Here is a 21,467-nt window from a genome sequence, read left to right on the forward strand (position 1 = left end):
TTAAAATTTTATTGAAAATTGTTCTGTTGCATAAAGTTGTTTGTAAAATGAAACAAACAAGCAAAAATTTCTGATTTTCTTTTTACAATAGCCTAATTTTTTTAATTTCTAATTTAGGCTTGGTGACTTTTCCCGCCCTCCAAGAAAGGACTTCATAACATTTTGTAAGGCCACGGTTTCTCATGTCAGCTTTACTTGATTATGGACTGTATTTTACATTTCTGGTGGTTTTATTATATGTATATATAATTATGAATTCATATCTTTCATTAATATAATGCAGTTATTTACACATTATGTATTTAAGTTTAATCTGACATTGGTATGCTAGATTGAAAACAAAAAAAAATGTATTATTGCCATTCCCTTTTTATACACTTTCCCGCATCATACACCATTTTTGTGCCCTCCGTTGAAAAGTGTATGACAGGGGTTCTACTGTAATTCTTTCTCTTATTTACTTTGAGAAATTGAAACAAACAATTGTTTTTGTAACCCAGTGAGACAAAGAAACATGCATAGTTCGCATAATAAACTTAAATCTAAAGTGAAGGAAAACCATTTCACTTTATTTTATTTTAAGTGAAAATAAATCTGCCTAGTATGAATTATAAAACCAATGGACTGAGCTATGAACTTATTAATATAATAGCAATAACATAATAAAAATGCATTACCATATATGCTTAAACCACACAATGTATAATCCTGTTATCTGTTATTAAAAAAAAAAAAAAAATTATAAAAGTTTTTGTAGTGACTAGGTTTTGGACCACATCACAAATTACCCCCGAGCACCAAAACCATGCACTTTGCCACTGCACTACTGAGACTTACATACTTTAAGGTGGAGACTACATGTTATTAACACTGTAATGCATTTTCACTGCGTATTTTAAAACTTGCCATTACATCTTTCTATGACTATTTTAGTATACCAAATATATTCCAGGGTAGTTTTAATATCAAAAAGTTTAATTTGGCATACCATTACATTTGTTACATCCCCCAATATTTGCAAAAGGAACTATATACTAGTTTATGGGTCTGCCATCTTGACGACTAAACTTTTATACCCAGAGCAGACCCCTTGGAAGGGTGCTGAAATGTTACCTACACGAGAGCAGGTGCACTAATAAATACATAATAGGTACTGAAACTGCCAAAGAAATGGGTATAGTGTAGCGCTGGCTTGAGAGACGGCAACCACACAGACCGAGGCACTGGGACAGGGCTAACAGCTGGAGTCATTTTGTAGGAACATGGAGAACAAATCAGGCAGACTGGCCTAGGATTCAAACCCGGTTCCACTGAAACGAAAGTCTAAGACTAAAAACTTGTACAAGTGTGGTAAGACATTCTTGATGTACTTCGTGACCAGATACATGGTTGACTACTGTGTCAGCAGGCATTCACACAACACATTTAAGCAAGTCTCCTTTTTAATAAACATAATATGACCAACCGATATTCTCATTGCTATTTGATGGATCTTAAAAACAAATTAACTCCGTGATTATTTCAAGTCGAAAAATTTCAGTAGCATTCGAGAAGCTTCGCAAAGCGCCGAGCCAGTATATATGCAGACGTTGTGATGACGCACGCAGAAGCAGTTGCGTTTGAGCGGTCTCCCGCCAAGGAGGACAGGAGGGGGGGGCTCAGTGCGCGGGAGTGAGGATGTTGGGCAGGAAGGGGGCAGAGGCAACATCGTGCAGCTTCGCGCTCAGCTGCAGCAGGCTGCCGCGCAGCGCGTGGATGGTCGTGGCCGCCTCCTGCAGCGTCACCTGGGACTGCAGGAGTTGCTGATTGGCCACGCCGAGGTCCCGCTCGGCCGACGCAGCCGTCTGCTGGACGAAGTCCCTCACGTTCCGGTGCAGCGACACGTTCCGCTCTCCTGGAGGAGGTACGTTCCATCTGAACCACAGTCATCGATAAAGCCACGTTCACACGAGGCCACTAGCTGGAGACAGTAGCTGGATCCTTAAGAAAGGTCTGTTGCAGCAAATGCTGTCAAAGTAAATAAACATGGTGCCATTTCGTGCAAAGCATTTACTTCACTGCGGCATTCAATGTGTTGCACAGATACTTAAATGTGAACTGGAGACAGTATTACAGAACCAAAAGAAGAAGTGACGCAGAATGTGGATGAAAGACTGAATTTTAAGATAACACTTCGGATGCATCAGAAACATTGTTACGTGAACTCGCTGATGAAGATTCTGACATTTATGCGGACCACTTGATGAAGACGGAAGATAATTTTGAATGGCTTTTACAAGTTTAAGGTGCTATTAAAAATGAATATAACTTGATGCTCAAATCTCTTCCTAGTACTGTTCCTGGCATAGGCAGATTTTCTGCAATAAACTTCACCACATTATCCCTTTCCCCCACAATTCTTGTAATGTGCACTTGTGATTTACAAACATTCTTGAGTTTCGTACAATTCTACAAATTCCATTTGGCCTATTTCACTACTGCTACTCCATGCTACTATTATTGAAGTTGCTGTTTACATGATGCCGATTGCTCGGAGTTCCAGGAATTGTGCATTGCAGTGGCTCATCGCGTGCCAGTAGCTGTCTAGTTGAGACAGCTGCTGGAACGTCAGAATACTGGTTCCAGCGCTGGCATCAGTGCTTACTGGACCAAGGTGCCCACACAAGTTCCATTTCCTTGCTAGTACACTAGATCCAGCCAGTCTCCAGCTACAGCCTTGGGTAAACATGGCTTAAGACAACAACATGATGAGTTAGAGGTAATTTTAGAACAATTTTTAGCAGAGACAAAATCACTTTAACGCTAACATGATATGTACGTCTTCGACAGAAAAGTCACCGACTGCTATTCTGGCAGAATTAACGTTATCCTTATAATGAAGAGGGCTCCAATAGTTAACACACCCCTGAGCACGTGAGCAGCACTGACATACTCTGCGCTAGCTTAAGACACATGCAAACTCATTCTCAACAAATGGAGAAGGCTTTCCTGCAACAGTCCGAGTCACGATCACTCAACCGTGGTCTGGCGTACTGTTCCAGCATGCAGAGCAGCCAAGAAGAGCCGTGGGTCCTTCGAGAGTTTCCGCATAAGGACTGTGACAGACGTCAGTGGATCGTAGTTTTCCTTCGTTACTCCTGCCCCCTTTCCTTCTCATTACTCTTTTCCCCCACCCCACAACACATTCTGTTATGCTCCATCACAGGAGCATTTATGTCTGATTCCAGATTACAAATACTAGTTTCCCAGTCACAAGACTGCTTTCAGTGACAATGTCTTGCACATGAATGATTATTAAGAACTATAATAGGGTTTAACACCTAATTGATACTGTCAGAGACGAACGAAAGCACACGTCAAGAAAATTGGCAAAGGAATATGCCATGATTTAAAGTGCAGAACCACCCATTAATTCCTGGATGAACTGAGATTTGAAACTGGTAGTCTCAAATGTGAGTCTGACACGACACTCTGTACTATCGTTTTTAACTTTTTATTATTATTCATAGCAACCACCAAAACACACAAGCCAAAAGCCCTTATCAAAAAAATAAATACTATAAAAACAACATTATAAATAATGACTGCCATAAAAAAAAGAACTAGACAAACTGTAAACACATGCATGCATTCATTAGCATTACGTACTTCTCGGCAATGATCAACAGTTGGCAGCGAACATAAATGTCTGAACTTACGTAGTTTTCGGTGGAGCAATGTATTGTAGACAACATCGCTTCCTCTAGCGTGTTTAGTCGCACCCACGCCCTTGCTGCCCGAAGTCAGGGCGGGAACAGACGCTACACTGGCTGCGCTACTCACACTTCCGCCATCTGAAACACACGACACAGTCGCTTGTACCTACCAGGTGAGTACAGACACAATATATGCCATGTTTACTCAACGTAACCACAGCACTCTTGTAGCAGATACGTAACCTGGTTGTGATTCTGACTATGTACATTTAGTTTGATATGGATTGACGTAAGTTACGCACGTACTGAGGCTTAAGGCAACGGGGCTTCCCAAGTTTATAGTGAATTCTGAACCACTTAAGGGGAAATTCTAAAATATTTAAACACATGGACAAAAACATCCAACTAACAGTGAACGGTTTTAATGACAAAATTTAACATTTAGAAAACTGACAGAAAGACAACACACAGCAGTCACAGCTCTGGGACACAGGAGTGAGCAATGTCCGACATTATGCCCAGCATCTTGGTGTTCACTTACGGACTGCAGAAAAAGCAAGTGACTTTTCTGATTGTGTTAGGCCTTGACCCCATTCCTTTATTCAATTTTTCATTTATTAACTGACTTGTTTGAAAAGTTTCTAGAATTTTATTATTTATTATTTTTTTAAGTTAAAGAGGCAGAAAGCCTAGTATCATAACATTATAAAAATTCAATTTCGAGTTGATACTTTTTACCCTTTCTAAATTTAGTTATAATTGTAAAAAAAAATTGCATAGAAATTTACCGTTGTGATGTAATTGCTGTCATCTTTGCAGAGTAGGCTACCGTCTTTCTAGAATTATTTTCTGTAGGATGTCATAGACAAGAGGAAAAACTGTCAAACGGCACCAGAGGCTACGCTGAGCACAGAAGCACACAGGCGATAGATACAAGGTTTGTAGTTGGAAGTAGGAGTGGATGGGTCTGCTCAGTCTGAGCACAGCACGCTGTCTCCAGTACTCCTCATGTAGCAGCATCGGACTAGAATTATGATGACACCACGGAGCAGTCATTTAGGCCAGCAGCATTAGGCTTACCATTTTTTATTTTAAAAACCCTTATGTGTTTTGGACATTTTCACCATCTTCATAGTTTCCTGTCACAGTAGTGCTCATGCACCGGGATGACATTTTTTTGTAAATAAACAAAGTTTATTATAATGCAATGACAATAAAATACTTTAATAGGTAAGGGAATAAACACAAAAATTTAATATCTTGCACATGTGTACAAAAATAGCTAATAGCTGTTTATTTATAAGCGACATACAATCTAGGCTATCTTGTAATCAACAAAAACTTGTCAAAAGTGGTATAAAAAATTACTAAAAGTTGTTTTTAAGATAAAATTAGTGGAATATTTAATTGAATGTAATAAAGAAATTATCACTCTGCAGAGCATTGTATGCCATCAGTAATAAGCTCGTCTGCAGAGTATGTGCAGTTTTGTCGCAGCAGAAGCTTCAAACCCAGGGACACAGGACGTTACCTTCGAACTCTTCATCAGACTCTGCAGCCTCCCCTGCGATTACAACGCCTTTAGGATTGCTGGATCGCACCACCGGCTGCGTCTCCTGAAACACAGTCACCGCTGTGAGGCATATATGTGGAGCATAGCACGAAAACAAGTCGAACATTCTTAACTCGTTACTGAACACTTAGGCCTACCAATTTCTTAGATCTATTTTCCTCCCTTGGGCCCACCTGCTGTAGGGGCATAGGAAAAGAATTGATATTTTTTGGTATCGAGTAGTTTTCTTTCGAAGCCAATACTTTTATACTCAATACTTACTAACCATATGAGTACTTACTAAATAATTAACTTGAAATTTTGGTAAATTTGTAGTGTACGGATTATCGTCAAAAAAATTTTTAAAAATCTGAAATAACTTTCATTATATGCTCTTTTACGTCCTCTTTTCATTACAGCCTGCGGAGATAAGAAATTCCAAATACTTTAGGAGATATCAAATTTTTTTAATTTTCATATTTGGGCGATATTTGTTTAAAAAAAATTTTAAATTCCGAAAATACCTTTATTCTGTGCTCTTTAACTTCCTCTTTTCATTAAACCCGGCGGAGATAAGAAATTCCAAATACTTTAGGAGATATTGAATTTTTTAATTTTCATCCTGTGCACTCTTGCGGCGATCACATCGTTGTTTGTTTACGAGTATGATTTTTTTTTTTTCGCAACGTAGGTGAACGACTACATCATTTTCTACTAATGGCAAAGGAATTTTACCCGCCTCTAACTTAGGTGAGTTTTTAACATTTCAAATTTTAATGTTTTATTTGTTGCGCAAGTTATAAGTAAAAAGAAAATTACGTGAGTTCCTACTGTTCATCCTTTGTCCCGGTTTGTTAGGTCAGGTCAGCTACATTATAAATACTTTAAAACTAAACAACCATTAAAATTAATTTTATTATTTTTAATGTCCGTTCAGTTTCAAAGTATTTATAATGTAGCTGACCTGACCTAATCTACCTTTGTCCCATTTTGTTAGGTCAGGTCAGTTACATTATAAATACTTAAAACCATACAAGTAAAATTAATTGATATTATTTTTAATTTCCGTTTATTTTGAAGTATTTATAATGTAACTAACCTTACCTAATGGAAAATTTCTGTTATTTAGGCATTCACGCACACACGGCAAAATATAAAATTGCCGCGGTTGAATGATTACATGGGTCTTGTATTGCAAAATAAGAACGGCGATATCTCCAAAAGTAATTGGAATTTCTTATCTCCACAGGCTGTAATGAAAAGAGGACATAAAAGCGCATATAATGAAAGTTATTTCAGATACGTATTTAAAAAAAATTTTGACGATAATCCGTACACTACATATTTACCGAGATTTTTAGTAAAATGAGTTCTAACTTCATCAAAATCTGGCTGTGTGGTCAGTTCCACCATTCATATTGCTTCTTCTTTATTTACAACAATTTAGTGCTTGAGAGAAGTGAAAATATTTACAATGCTTCGTTCGCTCACCCATGGTTTGACTTTCATGTATTATGTAGTGATTTTTGATTCAGAGCAATTTATTGAGACAATAACAAACTGGGACACCTCTTAAGTTGGCCTTAGACGTAAAGGCTCGGAATTCTGTTTACTACATGCTCGAGAGGTACATTGAACTGAACCATACCACACACTCTGCTTTAGACATGCAGAATATTAAATTGTTGCCTAGTATTTTTAAGCCAAAATAATATGTCATCAGAGACAAGAGAGTTTACAGGTGAGCAGTATGTGACTATGAGCAAAACTATACCAGTATAACACTGCTTAAAAGCACATAGAAATGGTTGCAAGATGTCCGATGACCAATTTTACGATGATTAGAAATATTAATTAGTTCTCCAAAACCTTGAATAAACAACATAACCTATTAGCAGAAATTTTTACAAGTCACTTCCAAAAAAATATTTTCGTAACTGCTAACTACTTACGGTTGCATTTATTTCCTCTTCACTATCAGATTCAGAGGCTTCGCCCAAAACCATATACGGCTTCCTATTCATTTATTAATTTTAATTTTTGAACACAATTGTCAAAAATAAATGAACCGCACTGCAACAAGCCTAGAACACGAAGTGAGTAGAATGTATATTCATATTTTAATGTATATCCATGGTATAAGTTTGACGTCGTCTGGCCGACGACCACCCCAGAGCCCGACCTGCACCCGCCAGTATACGCTCCCGCTAACGGAACACACCCCTGGCCATGGCCCACCCGAGTCAGGCGACCCGAACAGCAATCAAAGACAAAGCCGCGGAAACCTGAGTAGACAAGAGAAGAACCGTACCCATTCCTCCTAAAACATTAAATTAGGATTTTAGCGACAATAAAATCTCTTCCAGACACACCCGTTTGGAGTCTAGCGTAATGAGGTCACGCCTGGCGCGAGAGAGGCCGAGCCTCCCTCGGACGCCATGCCAGTTCGGCAGTTCAGCGCAGCTCACGGACCGGGGCGGACCTACGTCCCACGGAGAGGCAACATCCTTTGTCTACATCGAAAGTAACGTCCGGTAAATATAGTCACTAATTAACAGAACCCCTTTTATTACTTAACCTCTCCGTGAGTACCCGGTCCCTTTTTTCGGTCCAGGACCTAATCCGGCCGCATCAATTTAAAGACACCCCGCACCACACTTGGTCAGCGGGGCTGCTCTTCAGTATACGGCACGGGCCGCCTCCCGCAACTTACAGAACTTTATTTAAGGTCACGCGCACGGCGCTGACCACAAACCCGCAAGGGAACTTGGACAAACTTAATTGCGGTGCGTGTTTTACCACAGTGGGCACAACACCCGCGCCGAGACATTTGCATACGGGATTGGCCGTCTCCAATCGTCCACCCCCTTAATTCAGTGTATTTTTGTATCCCGTATTTTGTATTGCTAACTTACGTTCCCGAGTAACGAGTGCCACGTAATTTGTGCGCGCCCCCTTAATTCAGTGTATTTTTGTGTCCCGTACTTTGTATTGCTAACTTACGTTACCCGAGTAACGAGTGCAACGTAACTTGTGCGCACCCCCTTAATTCAGTGTATTTTGTGTCCCGCCTTTGTGTTACGAAATTACGTTACCTGTGTAACCAGTGAGACGTATGAGACGTAACAGCGTCCGAGGCCACGTAACGCGGAACACAAACCATACGGCGCCACGGAATAACGAGTAAACCCCCCCCCGTGGACCTCTGTAGAGTGTTGTATTGTGTACGACTCGTTCCTATGAATAAAAGGTACGACACCACCACCTCAACTCCACGCCTCTTATTTAAAATCATCTCACGCAACACCGCCGCCGGCCCTAGTGGGCCACGCAGGGGCACATACATCCACGACCCCCAAACTCACGACTAGAACCGAGCTAGTCTGGCGCCCACCCGGACAATACGTAGCAAGAACCGCCTTTTCCCACTAGGAGCCACACCGGGACTCGAGCCCGAGACCCCGGACGACGGCATTTGGCGCCCGCTGCGTGGGGCAGAAAATAACGTGAAAATTTTTTTTTCTCCACCTCCTGGACATTTTCGAGATAAATTCACCAACAGGCGACAGCGGAGACACGAAACGGCCATTTTGGACACAGGAAGGGTCGAAGGCCAGACAGACCGGCGCGACGAGGCGAGCGGACAAAGGACACTCCAACCACCCCCACCTCCACACGTCATCACGGCGAGGCGAGCAACGGAGCGACGTCACCACCCCCACCCCGCGCGGACCGTTTTCGCCTCCTCTTTGTGCGGCTGTCCGGGCGCTCTCGGCCATCGCCTCACACGCCCATCCGCACCCCCGCCCATGCCGCGGCCATTCTCGGCCTCTGTTTTGTGCGGCTGTCCGGGCACCTGCCTAGCCGGCGAGCGCGACCCCGCGCGCAGACCTGCACAGCGCGCACAGAGCCACGAGTGAAAAACACGACTCGACACAGCTGAACACGCACGATAACAAGAGATGGATGCAGACGAATGCAGTGGGTGTTACCACCTCTACCCGAGATGGTACTTAAACGGCAGGATCGCCGCGGGGTACGAGTGTGGCTATTGTCAAGAGTATCGCACATACGGGATGACGATGTGTGGAAGCCGGTCGTGTCCTGGAGGAAGTAGCATGGGCTACCACTGCGACGAGTGTACCGACCTATGGCATCGTGACTGCACCAACGAGCGTGAAGGTACTTTGAGGCGCGAGTCCTTCACGTTCACGTGCGCGCGATGTACCGCAGGACGAGCCACCCAAGTGCAGTATTCGGGAGCAGCGCTACTAATTCCTCCCCTACGATACGCCGCGACAATTCACGACATCGAGACGCCACTCACGCAGACGCAAGACGTATCACGAACTCACGCCCCGACGACATCCGCACCGTCACGTACAACCGTCCCGACACCGACACTCACGCAGACGCAAGACGTATCACGAACTCATGCCCCGACGACATCCGCACCGTCACGTACAACCGTCACGACGCCGACGACCTTCATCATGCCGCCAACAATCCCGCTCCCGTCGCCTCCTGTCCCGGAGCCACCAACCTCGGCATCCCTCGTAGACCTGACGCCTCCCGACCCAAGTCCGGAAACACCGTCACCAGCGAGACCACGCTACATCAACCTGACGCCACTCACGCCGACGCACTACGCCTCACCAAGGACGCCTTCCGTCCCGACGCCGACGCTCGTCACCCTCTCGCCGCCAATCCTGCTCCCTCCGCCTCCGGGCCCAACGCCACCAGCCTCAACACCCCTCGCAGACCTGACGCCACTCAACATGACTGCGACGACGCTTGACCCGCCAAAGCCGACCGAACGACGCACGACGCCGACCGTCCCACCGCAGTCTGCCACGACGACCCGAATCCGCAGCGTGTCGGAGACACCTCACGACGCCGGGATGGCCTCGCCACCGCACCTGACCACTGTCACAGTGCCGCGAAGGACCGTTCCGACGCAACCCGCGTCGTCTACGACACACGCCTCATCCGGGACGCCACCAGACTCGGCACCGACACGTCGCGCCACACCGTCGCCACCGCCTAGCTTCAATTACATGCAGCCGTCGTCACTGCCACATGAGCGCGCGGTCTCAAAAGGGACGCTGGAAAACGGAATGCCCAGGGCCACGACGCCGAGACGCCTGTGCGAGGCCCCGCCACCGGGACTCGCCCCGCGGTGCCCGCCTGGCTTCGAGGCACAGGGGATGGAGCCCACCAAAACGAGACAGACGCGCACGACATCGACGTCGACGCCGTCTTCGGCACCGCCTGAAACATCAAAAACGCTAGAGGCGCCACGACGCCGCCCCTCGGACAGCCTGCCACAGCAGCCACCGAGGCGACGCGCACTCTGCCCTCAAGAGGCGCCACGACGCCGCCCCTCGGACAGCCTGCCACAGCAGCCACCGAGGCGACGCGCACTCTGCCCTCAAGAGGCGCCACGACGCCGCTACTCGGACAGCCTGCCACAGCAGCCACCGAGGCGACGCGCACTCTGCCCTCAAGAGGCGCCAGGACACCGCCCCTCGGACAGTCTGCCACAGCAGCCACCGAGGCGACGCGCACTCTGCCCTCAAGAGGCGCCACGACGCCGCCCCTCGGACAGCCTGCCACAGCAGCCACCGAGGCGACGCGCACTCTGCCCTCAAGAGGCGCCACGACGCCGCCCCTCGGACAGCCTGCCACAGCAGCCACCGAGGCGACGCGCACTCTGCCCTCAAAAGGCGCCACGACGCCGCCCCTCGGACAGCCTGCCACAGCAGCCACCGAGGCGACGCGCACTCTGCCCTCAAGAGGCGCCACGACGCCGCCCCTCGGACAGCCTGCCACAGCAGCCACCGAGGCGACGCGCACTCTGCCCTCAAGAGGCGCCACGACGCCGCCCCTCGGCCGGCCTGCCACAGCAGCTGCCGAGGCGACGCGCGCTCCGCCCTCAAGAGGCGCCACGACGCCACACCGTGACGTCACCGCGGCTACCGGGTCGCCTGAGCTCCCTGCATCTGCCTGACGCAATGCAGGTCGACGCCACGGCACCTGGACGCCCGACCGCCCCCCCACCGCACGTGACCGCCACTCGGCCGATGACACCTGTCATCCGTCTGGCACGACGGGCCGCGAAACGCCCGCATGTCGGCAAGGCTGAGCCGGGCCGTGCCGAGCGCCGCCCGCGCTTGCAGCCCGCCTACCGAGAGCCACCTGACCTTGGTCGCCGCCGCCCCTGCCGGCCGGCACCCTGGCCACCACCGCACCGCTGCACGCTGCGAGACACCGCAGCCACACTCGGAACCACTGTCACCCCCCGAGAACGAGTCCGGGGAGGTGCTTAGGGCACAACCGCACAACGACCACGCCGACACCACCCTCATGATGATGGAACTGGACGACGGGGACGAGGAGGCCTCTACTCCAAACCCGCCCGGTACACCGGAACGGGAGAGGAGGCTGTACCCATCCACGCCGTACCAGACGCTGAGGGCCAATGTCAACAGGCCAGCACCCGGATGTTCGGCGTGGGACGACCCGGGACAGGAGCTCGGGCCCTACCAACTGCGGCCACCGAGAGCGCCACCCGGGTGGAGCTGTTGCCGGAGCTAGGAGGCGCCACGACGCCGCCCCCGGCACGCCTGCCACGACGGCAACCGGGGCGGCGCGCACGCTGGCCCAGTCGGCCACAATCACCAGGTCCAGTGCGCTGACCCTATCAGCCGCTGACCCCGCCCAGGCGCCACGACGCCGCCCCCGGCACGCCTGCCACGACGGCAACCGGGGCGGCGCGCACGCTGGCCCAGTCGGCCACGTTCACCAGGTCCAGTGCGCTGACCCTATCAGCCGCTGACCCCACCCAGGCGCCACGACGCCGCCCCCGGCACGCCTGCCACGACGGCAACCGGGGCGGCGCGCACGTTGACCAGTCGGCCACAATCACCAGGTCCAGTGCGCTGACCCTATCAGCCGCTGACCCCGCCCAGGCGCCACGACGCCGCCCCCGGCACGCCTGCCACGACGGCAACCGGGGCGGCGCGCACGCTGGCCCAGTCGGCCTTGATCACCAGGTCCAGTACGCGGAGCCAACCAGCTGCTGAGCCGCGAACCACGCCGGGATGGAGTGGCCGGAGCTAGGGGTGGCCCCATGTTAGCGGGACCATAAGCGGCGCAAGGTCGGGCTTCACAGGGGGGGGGCGTTTGACGTCGTCTGGCCGACGACCACCCCAGAGCCCGACCTGCACCCGCCAGTATACGCTCCCGCTAACGGAACACACCCCTGGCCATGGCCCACCCGAGTCAGGCGACCCGAACAGCAATCAAAGACAAAGCCGCGGAAACCTGAGTAGACAAGAGAAGAACCGTACCCATTCCTCCTAAAACATTAAATTAGGATTTTAGCGACAATAAAATCTCTTCCAGACACACCCGTTTGGAGTCTAGCGTAATGAGGTCACGCCTGGCGCGAGAGAGGCCGAGCCTCCCTCGGACGCCATGCCAGTTCGGCAGTTCAGCGCAGCTCACGGACCGGGGCGGACCTACGTCCCACGGAGAGGCAACATCCTTTGTCTACATCGAAAGTAACGTCCGGTAAATATAGTCACTAATTAACAGAACCCCTTTTATTACTTAACCTCTCCGTGAGTACCCGGTCCCTTTTTTCGGTCCAGGACCTAATCCGGCCGCATCAATTTAAAGACACCCCGCACCACACTTGGTCAGCGGGGCTGCTCTTCAGTATACGGCACGGGCCGCCTCCCGCAACTTACAGAACTTTATTTAAGGTCACGCGCACGGCGCTGACCACAAACCCGCAAGGGAACTTGGACAAACTTAATTGCGGTGCGTGTTTTACCACAGTGGGCACAACACCCGCGCCGAGACATTTGCATACGGGATTGGCCGTCTCCAATCGTCCACCCCCTTAATTCAGTGTATTTTTGTATCCCGTATTTTGTATTGCTAACTTACGTTACCCGAGTAACGAGTGCCACGTAATTTGTGCGCGCCCCCTTAATTCAGTGTATTTTTGTGTCCCGTACTTTGTATTGCTAACTTACGTTACCCGAGTAACGAGTGCAACGTAACTTGTGCGCACCCCCTTAATTCAGTGTATTTTGTGTCCCGCCTTTGTGTTACGAAATTACGTTACCTGTGTAACCAGTGAGACGTATGAGACGTAACAGCGTCCGAGGCCACGTAACGCGGAACACAAACCATACGGCGCCACGGAATAACGAGTAAACCCCCCCCCGGGGACCTCTGTAGAGTGTTGTATTGTGTACGACTCGTTCCTATGAATAAAAGGTACGACACCACCACCTCAACTCCACGCCTCTTATTTAAAATCATCTCACGCAACACCGCCGCCGGCCCTAGTGGGCCACGCAGGGGCACATACATCCACGACCCCCAAACTCACGACTAGAACCGAGCTAGTCTGGCGCCCACCCGGACAATACGTAGCAAGAACCGCCTTTTCCCACTAGGAGCCACACCGGGACTCGAGCCCGAGACCCCGGACGACGGCAAGTTCAACGAGGTCAAAATTAATTTTTTTTATGCTGTATAAATCAACATTGATATGCGTTGCGGGTTCAAACCCCGTGCGCCGGCTAATTCGATCTCAGGGGGTAGTTGTGGGCCAAGTGACAGAACAAGGAAGATGTTGCAGCAAGTGGTGGTCACTCGGGACGCCGTGATAAATGACTGTATTGTAGACTGGTGTGACGTTAGTTTTAATACAAAAACTTGTCGTCTGCTAGGACTGTTTCGTGGGTGAATTTGGGAATGTTCATGCCCGGTGAGTTCTCGAGGAGGGTTCCTGGCCACGTGGTTATTGGCGAGAAATTACTAAATGATATCCAAAAGATGCAGAACGAAGTTGTTATAGTGCAGAAAAGACACCCTTCTTGACAGTGTTTCTGTGTCACATTAACAATAATTGTTAGTTGTGTGCCCCATGATTTGCTTTTGTCAGGGGTGCCCACAAGGGGGGGGTAACGACGCAGACTGCGTCATTAAAATTTCAGGGGGGTGGGGGTTGTCAAAAGACGAGAAAATATATATATTGACGACAGTCGTCGTACCCTCCCAGGTGCAGAGGCCGTACCTGGCCACCGACGTGGGCCTGAGGTAGTGTGTTTTTCCCCAGTGAAGTGCGACGGCCAGGGACACACCCGCGTGCGCCCTAGCGGGCCAATGAGCCTTTTTGTGCAAGAGATAATTCTGTGTTTGTATATTTTTCCCAAATGGTCACGGGCCTCAACGAGTATGTAAATAATGTAATCGTAATTTATTAATTCTGTAAATTTGTATTAATGTTTCGTTTAGCTGTGTAAACATTCTGTGTTTTCTCAAGTATGCTAGTATGTATAATTGCAGCCTGGCGCGCCGCGGGGCGGGACCTCTCCCACGCCTTCCGATTTCTCCTCCCCTCCCCCGCAGCCCGCGAGCTCCGGCACGCTGGCGGGCGGGGAGAGTCAGTCGTGTCCAGGGCTCGAACGAGGACAGTCGTGTACGCCACTCCGCGCTGCTCGCGAAGCGCGTACCTTGAGCTCGTGGCCAGTCGTACGTTTCTAGTTCACGGGTTGTCGCGGCAAATAAGCTGCCTCCGCGAGCCATTTGCCGCCTTACTGAATTTACGAGTTTTCGAGTGACGTTACCAGCCGAGAGTTCCAGAATGCGGACGTGCAATTACGGGTCTCAGAACCTTCATCGTCTTACGAAACGTTACGTAACGGGCCGCGCACGTATTGCGCTTCTTCACGGAGTAACCTTAAACGGGATCAGTATTACGTTGGAAAATTCCCAATCCGTGTCAGGACGTCCTAACGGACAGTACGGTTTTACGGGAGTCCGGGTCGCCGCGGGAAGGGCGCTTGTTCCGCGACGGTTCCGCCAGGCTGCGGCAGGCTCCAAAACGTCAATAAAAGAGGCTCGTGAAATCGTCAATGCCGAGTTATCCTTGGAACAGTCTATCACTATTCCTCTTCACCTAACTCCTCCCTCCAGGTCCCGCAGTTCCCGGTCCCGGCCACCTTGGCCTGGACCCACACCTCACCGACGAGAGCAGTACGGGCATAACTGGACAGTCTCGCAAAAGCAGGGAATCGGGGGCCGCAAGCCGAGGGACGTCAATATCATTTAAATACTTATAGCTTCTAATGTGAAAATACGTTTCTGGTGCTTTGATAATTGAAAGGGATCTTGTATATCAAATTGGCAACCCCGCACTTTCCTCAACAAAAGCAGTTTGGCATCTGTCGGTTCAGGATGGTCCCTATCCCTACTTCGACAATAAGTGCACACACGCATATGACCAACATTATTATTATTAGAAAATTAGTTTTAATTAATGCAAAATGTGACAAAAGATAATACTAAAAAAGTATAATATTATAAAATCATTGAGAAAATGGCACAAAAAATTTCTCGGGCGGGGGGGGGGGGGGAATTTTTAGGTTAGGGGGGGGGGGGTGAGTCATAGTGTTTGGGGGGGTGGGCACCTCTGCTTTTGTTAATTATTAATAAAAGCAAATCATGGGGCACACAGACACAGTAATAGTAATACCTAGTAAAATAATAATAATAAAAGATTTACCTTCGTTTCACAGTCCAAAAGCAAAAATATTGTACTGGGAGAAAACATATTGTTTCAGACATCTAGTTTTTCATAGGACTACAACTTATAGCTGATACACACGCACACAAACAGAAATCTGTCAAATGGAACTGCTGTCTGGCGAATAGTGGACTAAATTGTGTCCATACATTACGTTCATAAGAAACAATGTAAATTAAAAAATAAAATTTGGTTTTTCCGTTACAAAATTCAAAAGATATTCGGGGAAGGCCTTACTTACGAAAAGGTAAATACAGTTAAATAATACTTTGCTGAAGGGACTCTTAAAATTTATTCTCTCAATCCTTTTCTTAGAAGGTATAGGTACTTATAATTAGTGTGGCATTTTTACTTTAAATTCAATTTTTAACTATAAAAATGGCCCCGAAACAAAAATCATCAATATGTAGTGACGTCCCTCGGCCTATGGTCCCTAATTTCCTGTTTGCGAAAATGTCCTGTTTTGCCCATGTAGCTCTCGTCGGTGAGGAAGTGAGTTCAGGCCAACGTGGCCGGGACCAGAAAATACGGGACCTGGAGGGAATTTTACGTGGGTAGGAGGAACAGTAGGTAGTTAAAAAGATAATGTGATGATGTCCGTTTTCACGAGCCCCGTTTAATTTCCGTATAGCAATCCTGCCGCAGCCTGGCCGGCACGTCGCGGAACGAGCGTCCTCCCCGCCGCGACCCGGACATAAGTCTCGGCCTCAAGATGCGACTCGAAACGAACAGAGAAGGTAGCCCCGTAGCTAAACGTACCGGTTACGAAAGTTCCGTATACATACACAGCGCGTACGCGGCCCGTCACGTGAGCGGACAGGGTCCAGTAAATACTCGTACTGACTGAGAGGTTCGGCGATTCGAAGAGGCACTTACACGGCCTTTGACGTAAGCAGTTAAAGTCCCGATAGACACGTGAAGCTGAGAAAGTCCAGCGGAATAAAGAATGCTAGAGAAGAGCAGCTCGGCTGCAGACAGTCCCGTGACGTTTCACTGACTACGAACTCAGAGCTATGGAAACGCGTCTCTCGAGCGGAGTGGAGCGGAGCGCACGGCTACTCGCTCTCGTGTCTGGTTCACCACTGCACTCCTCCGCCCGCTGGCAGGCCGAGGCCCGCGGGCCACGGAGGAGGGGAGGGGAAATCGGCCGGCGTGGGAGAGGCCCGCCTCGCGATGTGCCAGGTTGCAGTTATATGGCTGACATAACACTGGAACGAATTACAGAATTACTATAACGATATAAAAAATAGTCAGTTAATAAAATACAAACACAAATGGCTCAGTTAATAAATTACAGAATAAAGACGAAGTATTTACATGACATTTGACGTCGTACCGACCGAAGGCCATTAGCCCGGCCTCAGCCCGCAGTACTGGCTCCTGCTGGTGGAACGCACCCCTCGCCAAGTCTTCACCCAAATGAGACGAGCGGCGTAACCTTGGTGCATGAAGGGAGTGTCCCCCCCTCCGCACGCCAACCCCTGAGGCAGTTCTGATCAGCTCGCGGCCCGGAGCAGACGTGCGCGTACCGTGGGGAGCCTTCAAGTTTTGTCTCTGATTCCTCACGACTGGTAACTATTGTCATCACCGAATACCTTTTTCAACGCAACTCCGGGTCGGTTTTTTTTTTTCTACGGTGCAGGGATTAACCCGGCCGTCGCTACTTTCCAAGTCAAGCCACCGAGTCTAGGGGACACGCTGGGGCCGATCGACCCACTCACGGTTAGACGACAGAGCTAGCCTGGCGCCCTCCCGGAACACACTCCAATTTTCACGTACAGCTCCTTAGACTCGCCGCGGGAATCGCACCCGAAACCCAGCCTCAATAAATCTATTGCTTGTAACCTTTGGCGTTTCCCAATGGTATCTGTAGATAGACTTTATTTTGTTGCTGCAAATAGCGTAGGTACTCTTACACAAGTGTTTGTGTCACAACACTACCTGTGTATCTACAGTATTGATTCACTTCCAAGTGTAGTACTCAGCCTTGATATCAAGTTAGCAGCAGTAGCCTTGGTAACTACAGCTTCGTGAAAGCAAATAACTAGTACATGAGTAAAAGTTTCTAACTTAATTTAAATATTAGGACATATTAACACAGGCAGGAAGTAGTTAGTCTACTGGATTTAGTGAAAACACACACGTGTGTGATGTGAACCACACACAGAGAATACTGCAGGGAAAATGAAGAACAAGAAACGAATGGCAGAGAAACAAGTATGCAAACGATGAGAACCCTTAATCAAACGAGCATAACACGAAGGCAATAAATACAAGTATAGTATCTATGTCAATAGAAGTAGCAACTCGTACATTTCCTCTGTACTTCTACAGACATAAGCCTACATAAGTTTATCTTGAATATGGGTCGTCTGTGGCAGTGATCGCCAACGCGCGCCACTCACTTGGGGAACGTCGCAGGTTCGAATCCATGACTCACGTCCATGAGCACCAAGTCGACCATCGTTTCACGCGTCACCATGTGACGAGGTCGCAGGGAGTTTGCCACAGTGCCTACGTCACTCACGTGCGGCGCGCTGGTCCCTGACGCCTCCCACGAAGCCCGCAAGTGCAAACCACGCGGACGTTGCCGCTAGCCGGTGGGTTTTCACCGAGCGTGTACGATTCCTCACCAATCATTCCGGCAATACTCCAGTCTCCAAGGCCGGATCTCCCGGAACATGTCACAATCGCGTCTGCTGCTTCCAAAATACACGGAAACGTAACGAATGGCACCCATTGAGATTGCATTTGAAGGTTGCGAAATATTAATTTATCTACGAAATATATCATGCTTCGAGATCATACCACAACCTAGAATTCACATATATATATAATAAAAATAAACGACGAAGTTATAACAGAACACTAGATATTCCAGTACTTGAAACAATTTTTAAATGTATTTAGAACATAAACAAACATGGTTACCTCCTCTGCTTCTATTGGTCGCACGGAGCAACGTAAAACGTAAGAGCTCAGCATTGCCGAACTAATCTGTGTGTGTCCGTCTCCGTCTGTCTGCTATTGTAGAAACTCTGTTCTGTAGGATTCTTCTCCGTTTCCATATGCCGTGGTAACGCGGGCCTGACGGCCGGAAACTCCCACCCGCCCCGACACGTGGCTGGGTAATCCCCGCGCCGACGGGGCAGATAGCCGGGGGCTACATAATCGGCGCGCGTCCGACCAGAGCTACTCCCGTCCGTCATGTCCGGCCGACTCTTGCTGCTTCTGTGCGTGCTGGCGGCGGGGACAGTGGCGGCTGCGGGGGCGGCGACCACCAACAAGACGCCTCACTGCCCGCCGCTGGACCCCAACACGGCCGACTGTGCGCCGAGCTGTGCTTCGACTGCACGGAGAACCAGCTGTGCTGCAGCAACGGCTGTGGTCACGTGTGCAAGGGCCCCGTGTACTACTAGCCGGCAGCTGGCTGCTGCATGGTGAGTGAACAAGGGCACACTACAAGGCCTTTTCTACAAAGACGTGGAAACGGATACGGAAATGCAAGATATTTACGTTTCACATTTTCTGTCACTTCTATAACACACTGAAACGTAACAAATGCAACTAATGGGATTTTATTTTACGATTTTGAAAAATCAATCAAATTAAAAAAAAAGAGCTTGAACATAATACAATCAGAATTTCAAATACCTACATAAAAAAAAAATGACAAAGTAATGATAGAATAGATATGCTTGTACTTGAAATGAGTTCAGTTTTACTGTTGTACCCGCTCACTCAGTAGGTAGCTCCTGCGGCTTGAGCCTCACCCTAGCCAATCGGTGCTAACACAGCCATTGTCTGCAGTCTTTGAACGATTCTTACGATGGGGAACATTGATTTAAATCATACATTTTCTATTACCTTTTTATCGACAAACATTTTGAAAATGTAAATGTGCAGAATTCTTTTTGAAATTATCAATGTAAGCCCTCTGCCAGGTACACTCCAGGGCAGGACCAGCCGGCCAACAGCACAGGGCGCTGCGTCAACTATGTCACTATACCGACACATGTGTAAAGTAAAATGCTTGTCATTAAATTTTTATTATATTATGAAAAATAATTTATTTGGATTTATAACTTTAAATTAATCTTTCTATTTAATTTTTGTACTTTTAAGATATAAATTAACAAAACCATCACTGACATTAAAATTTTAATTTAAAGAGTTTATTTTGCATATTTTTCCAGGAGACCCTTTAATTCTCTGGGAGCGGTTCTAACCTGCAAGGCATTCCTCCCACTCCCTTCCTCAGTAAAACCCCTCTTTGAAATATTAGTAAAAGTAAACGGTCCAGGGCCACCACAAAGTCTAGGCCCACCTCTGCACTCTGCAGAGCAATTAGCCCATTTGGTAGGCAAGCTTCTCAACTAATACTCTTGTTAAAATGGAACAGGAGCATTCTTTATAATCTGCATTTAAGAGGGAGATGAACATTAATAATAACTAGTAATTAACATTCCTGACAAGCCTTTAAGCTGGCAGCATTACTGCCGATTGATTTACCCCAGAAACTCTGATCTCAAGAAGGTAGCCATGGGCAGAGATTTTTTTTTTCACACACATAATTATAAATAAATAACGGTAACGGAAGGTAGGTACTACAATACCAGAGGCATAGCTAAAAGTATTGACATTTTGAGTGACACTCCCTACCACCAGGTCAACACTTTTGAAATAATTTATCATTTTATTTTGAATAATGCAGAACTAATGGCTATACATTCCTAAACTAAAATGTTGAAGGTTTCTTTTTTCTGTTAGAAATCTATTTTTATCATGTGCTCATTTATTTCAATCACAATATCAGAATATTTGATTGTGCACTGTTTATTTGCTTGTATAAACAATGATAGCATCTTGATGAAATCATAATCACTGATACAAGTAACTTGTTCACATTTGTTACAGGTGGTGATGACTGCTTGAAAAATGCTTCTGGAATAACAACTGTATGGAGAGCAATTACTTGAATTATGAACATTATGAAATTATTTTCAAATTAAGGGCAGAATATTGATGTTACAATAAAATTTATCAAAATTTTTGTTTTGGTCTTATTTATTCACTCAGTTGTACACAAAGTTATAGGTAGCATGTAAAATATTGTATTTGTACTATTTACAACACAGAAAGTGTTCTCGTTAATTAGGTAGCCCATTGGGTTAAACAGTACATACTGCTGCGTAACCGTAGATTGTGAAATCTGGTGCGTCAGCAGTTGGCAACAGTGAAGCTTCAGACTTGGCAGAAGGCAAGGGTAAACAACTGCGAAAGCACTCTACCTTGTAGGTTGAGGGAGCCTATTCTTGAACACTCGCTAGCGGAGTTAGGCATCAGAATGTTTCCGCTACCTCCTTTGGCGGCGGTTTCCGCTACCTCCTTTGGCGGCGGAATAGAAATTCCTCTAGAGATTTGAGAGCTTATTGTTCTTGAAAACTTTGATTTGATAAAAAAGGATATATACTCAGTTGTAGTTCTGAAATACTTAAAAATCATGTAGATGGTTGGTTAAGTCAGGTTAGCTACATTTAAATATTTTAAAATAGTGTTGACTGTTGGTTGGTTGGGTTAGCGAAGTAATTTAGTAACCTCCTCACATTAT

General features: G+C 47.5%; 1 protein-coding gene and 1 long non-coding RNA gene across 3 annotated transcripts; one reads left to right on the forward strand and one right to left on the reverse strand.

Annotated features, from left to right (window-relative positions):
- Positions 1-724: 724 nt before the first annotated feature.
- On the reverse strand, positions 725-7,443 carry LOC134532603 (uncharacterized). 2 transcript variants are annotated; one of them, XM_063369178.1, is made up of 4 exons: positions 7,200-7,443; positions 5,227-5,311; positions 3,699-3,833; positions 725-1,894 (listed from the first exon to the last, which is right to left on the reverse strand). In XM_063369178.1, the coding sequence occupies exons 1-4, from the start codon at positions 7,269-7,271 to the stop codon at positions 1,659-1,661; spliced, it is 528 nt and encodes a 175-aa protein (XP_063225248.1). In that variant the 5' UTR covers positions 7,272-7,443; the 3' UTR covers positions 725-1,658. The 2 variants fall into 2 exon arrangements, with proteins under 2 accessions (XP_063225248.1, XP_063225247.1); XM_063369177.1 differs by lacking the exon at positions 7,200-7,443 and adding an exon at positions 7,022-7,179.
- Positions 7,444-17,238: 9,795 nt separating this feature from the next.
- LOC134532607 (uncharacterized) lies at positions 17,239-20,909 on the forward strand. Its single transcript, XR_010075159.1, has 3 exons — positions 17,239-17,427; positions 18,906-19,296; positions 20,774-20,909. It is a non-coding gene; the product is annotated as an uncharacterized LOC134532607 (long non-coding RNA).
- The last annotated feature ends 558 nt before the right edge of the window (positions 20,910-21,467 follow it).

This window comes from Bacillus rossius, chromosome 6, assembly GCF_032445375.1.
Source record: "Bacillus rossius redtenbacheri isolate Brsri chromosome 6, Brsri_v3, whole genome shotgun sequence".
Classification (NCBI taxonomy): Eukaryota; Metazoa; Arthropoda; class Insecta; order Phasmatodea; family Bacillidae; genus Bacillus; species Bacillus rossius.

Excerpts from the sequence above, each read along its gene's own strand:
- LOC134532603 (XM_063369177.1), bottom strand. The coding sequence starts at position 7,132 with ATGTTGTTTATTCAAGGTTTTGGAGAACTAATTAATATTTCTAATCAT. Across the intron at positions 5,312-7,021 it reads TTTTAAGCAGTGTTATACTG|GAGACGCAGCCGGTGGTGCG; the intron begins GTATAGTTTTGC and ends ACTGTGTTTCAG. Across the intron at positions 1,895-3,698 it reads ATTGCTCCACCGAAAACTAC|GAGAGCGGAACGTGTCGCTG; the intron begins GTAAGTTCAGAC and ends TACCTCCTCCAG.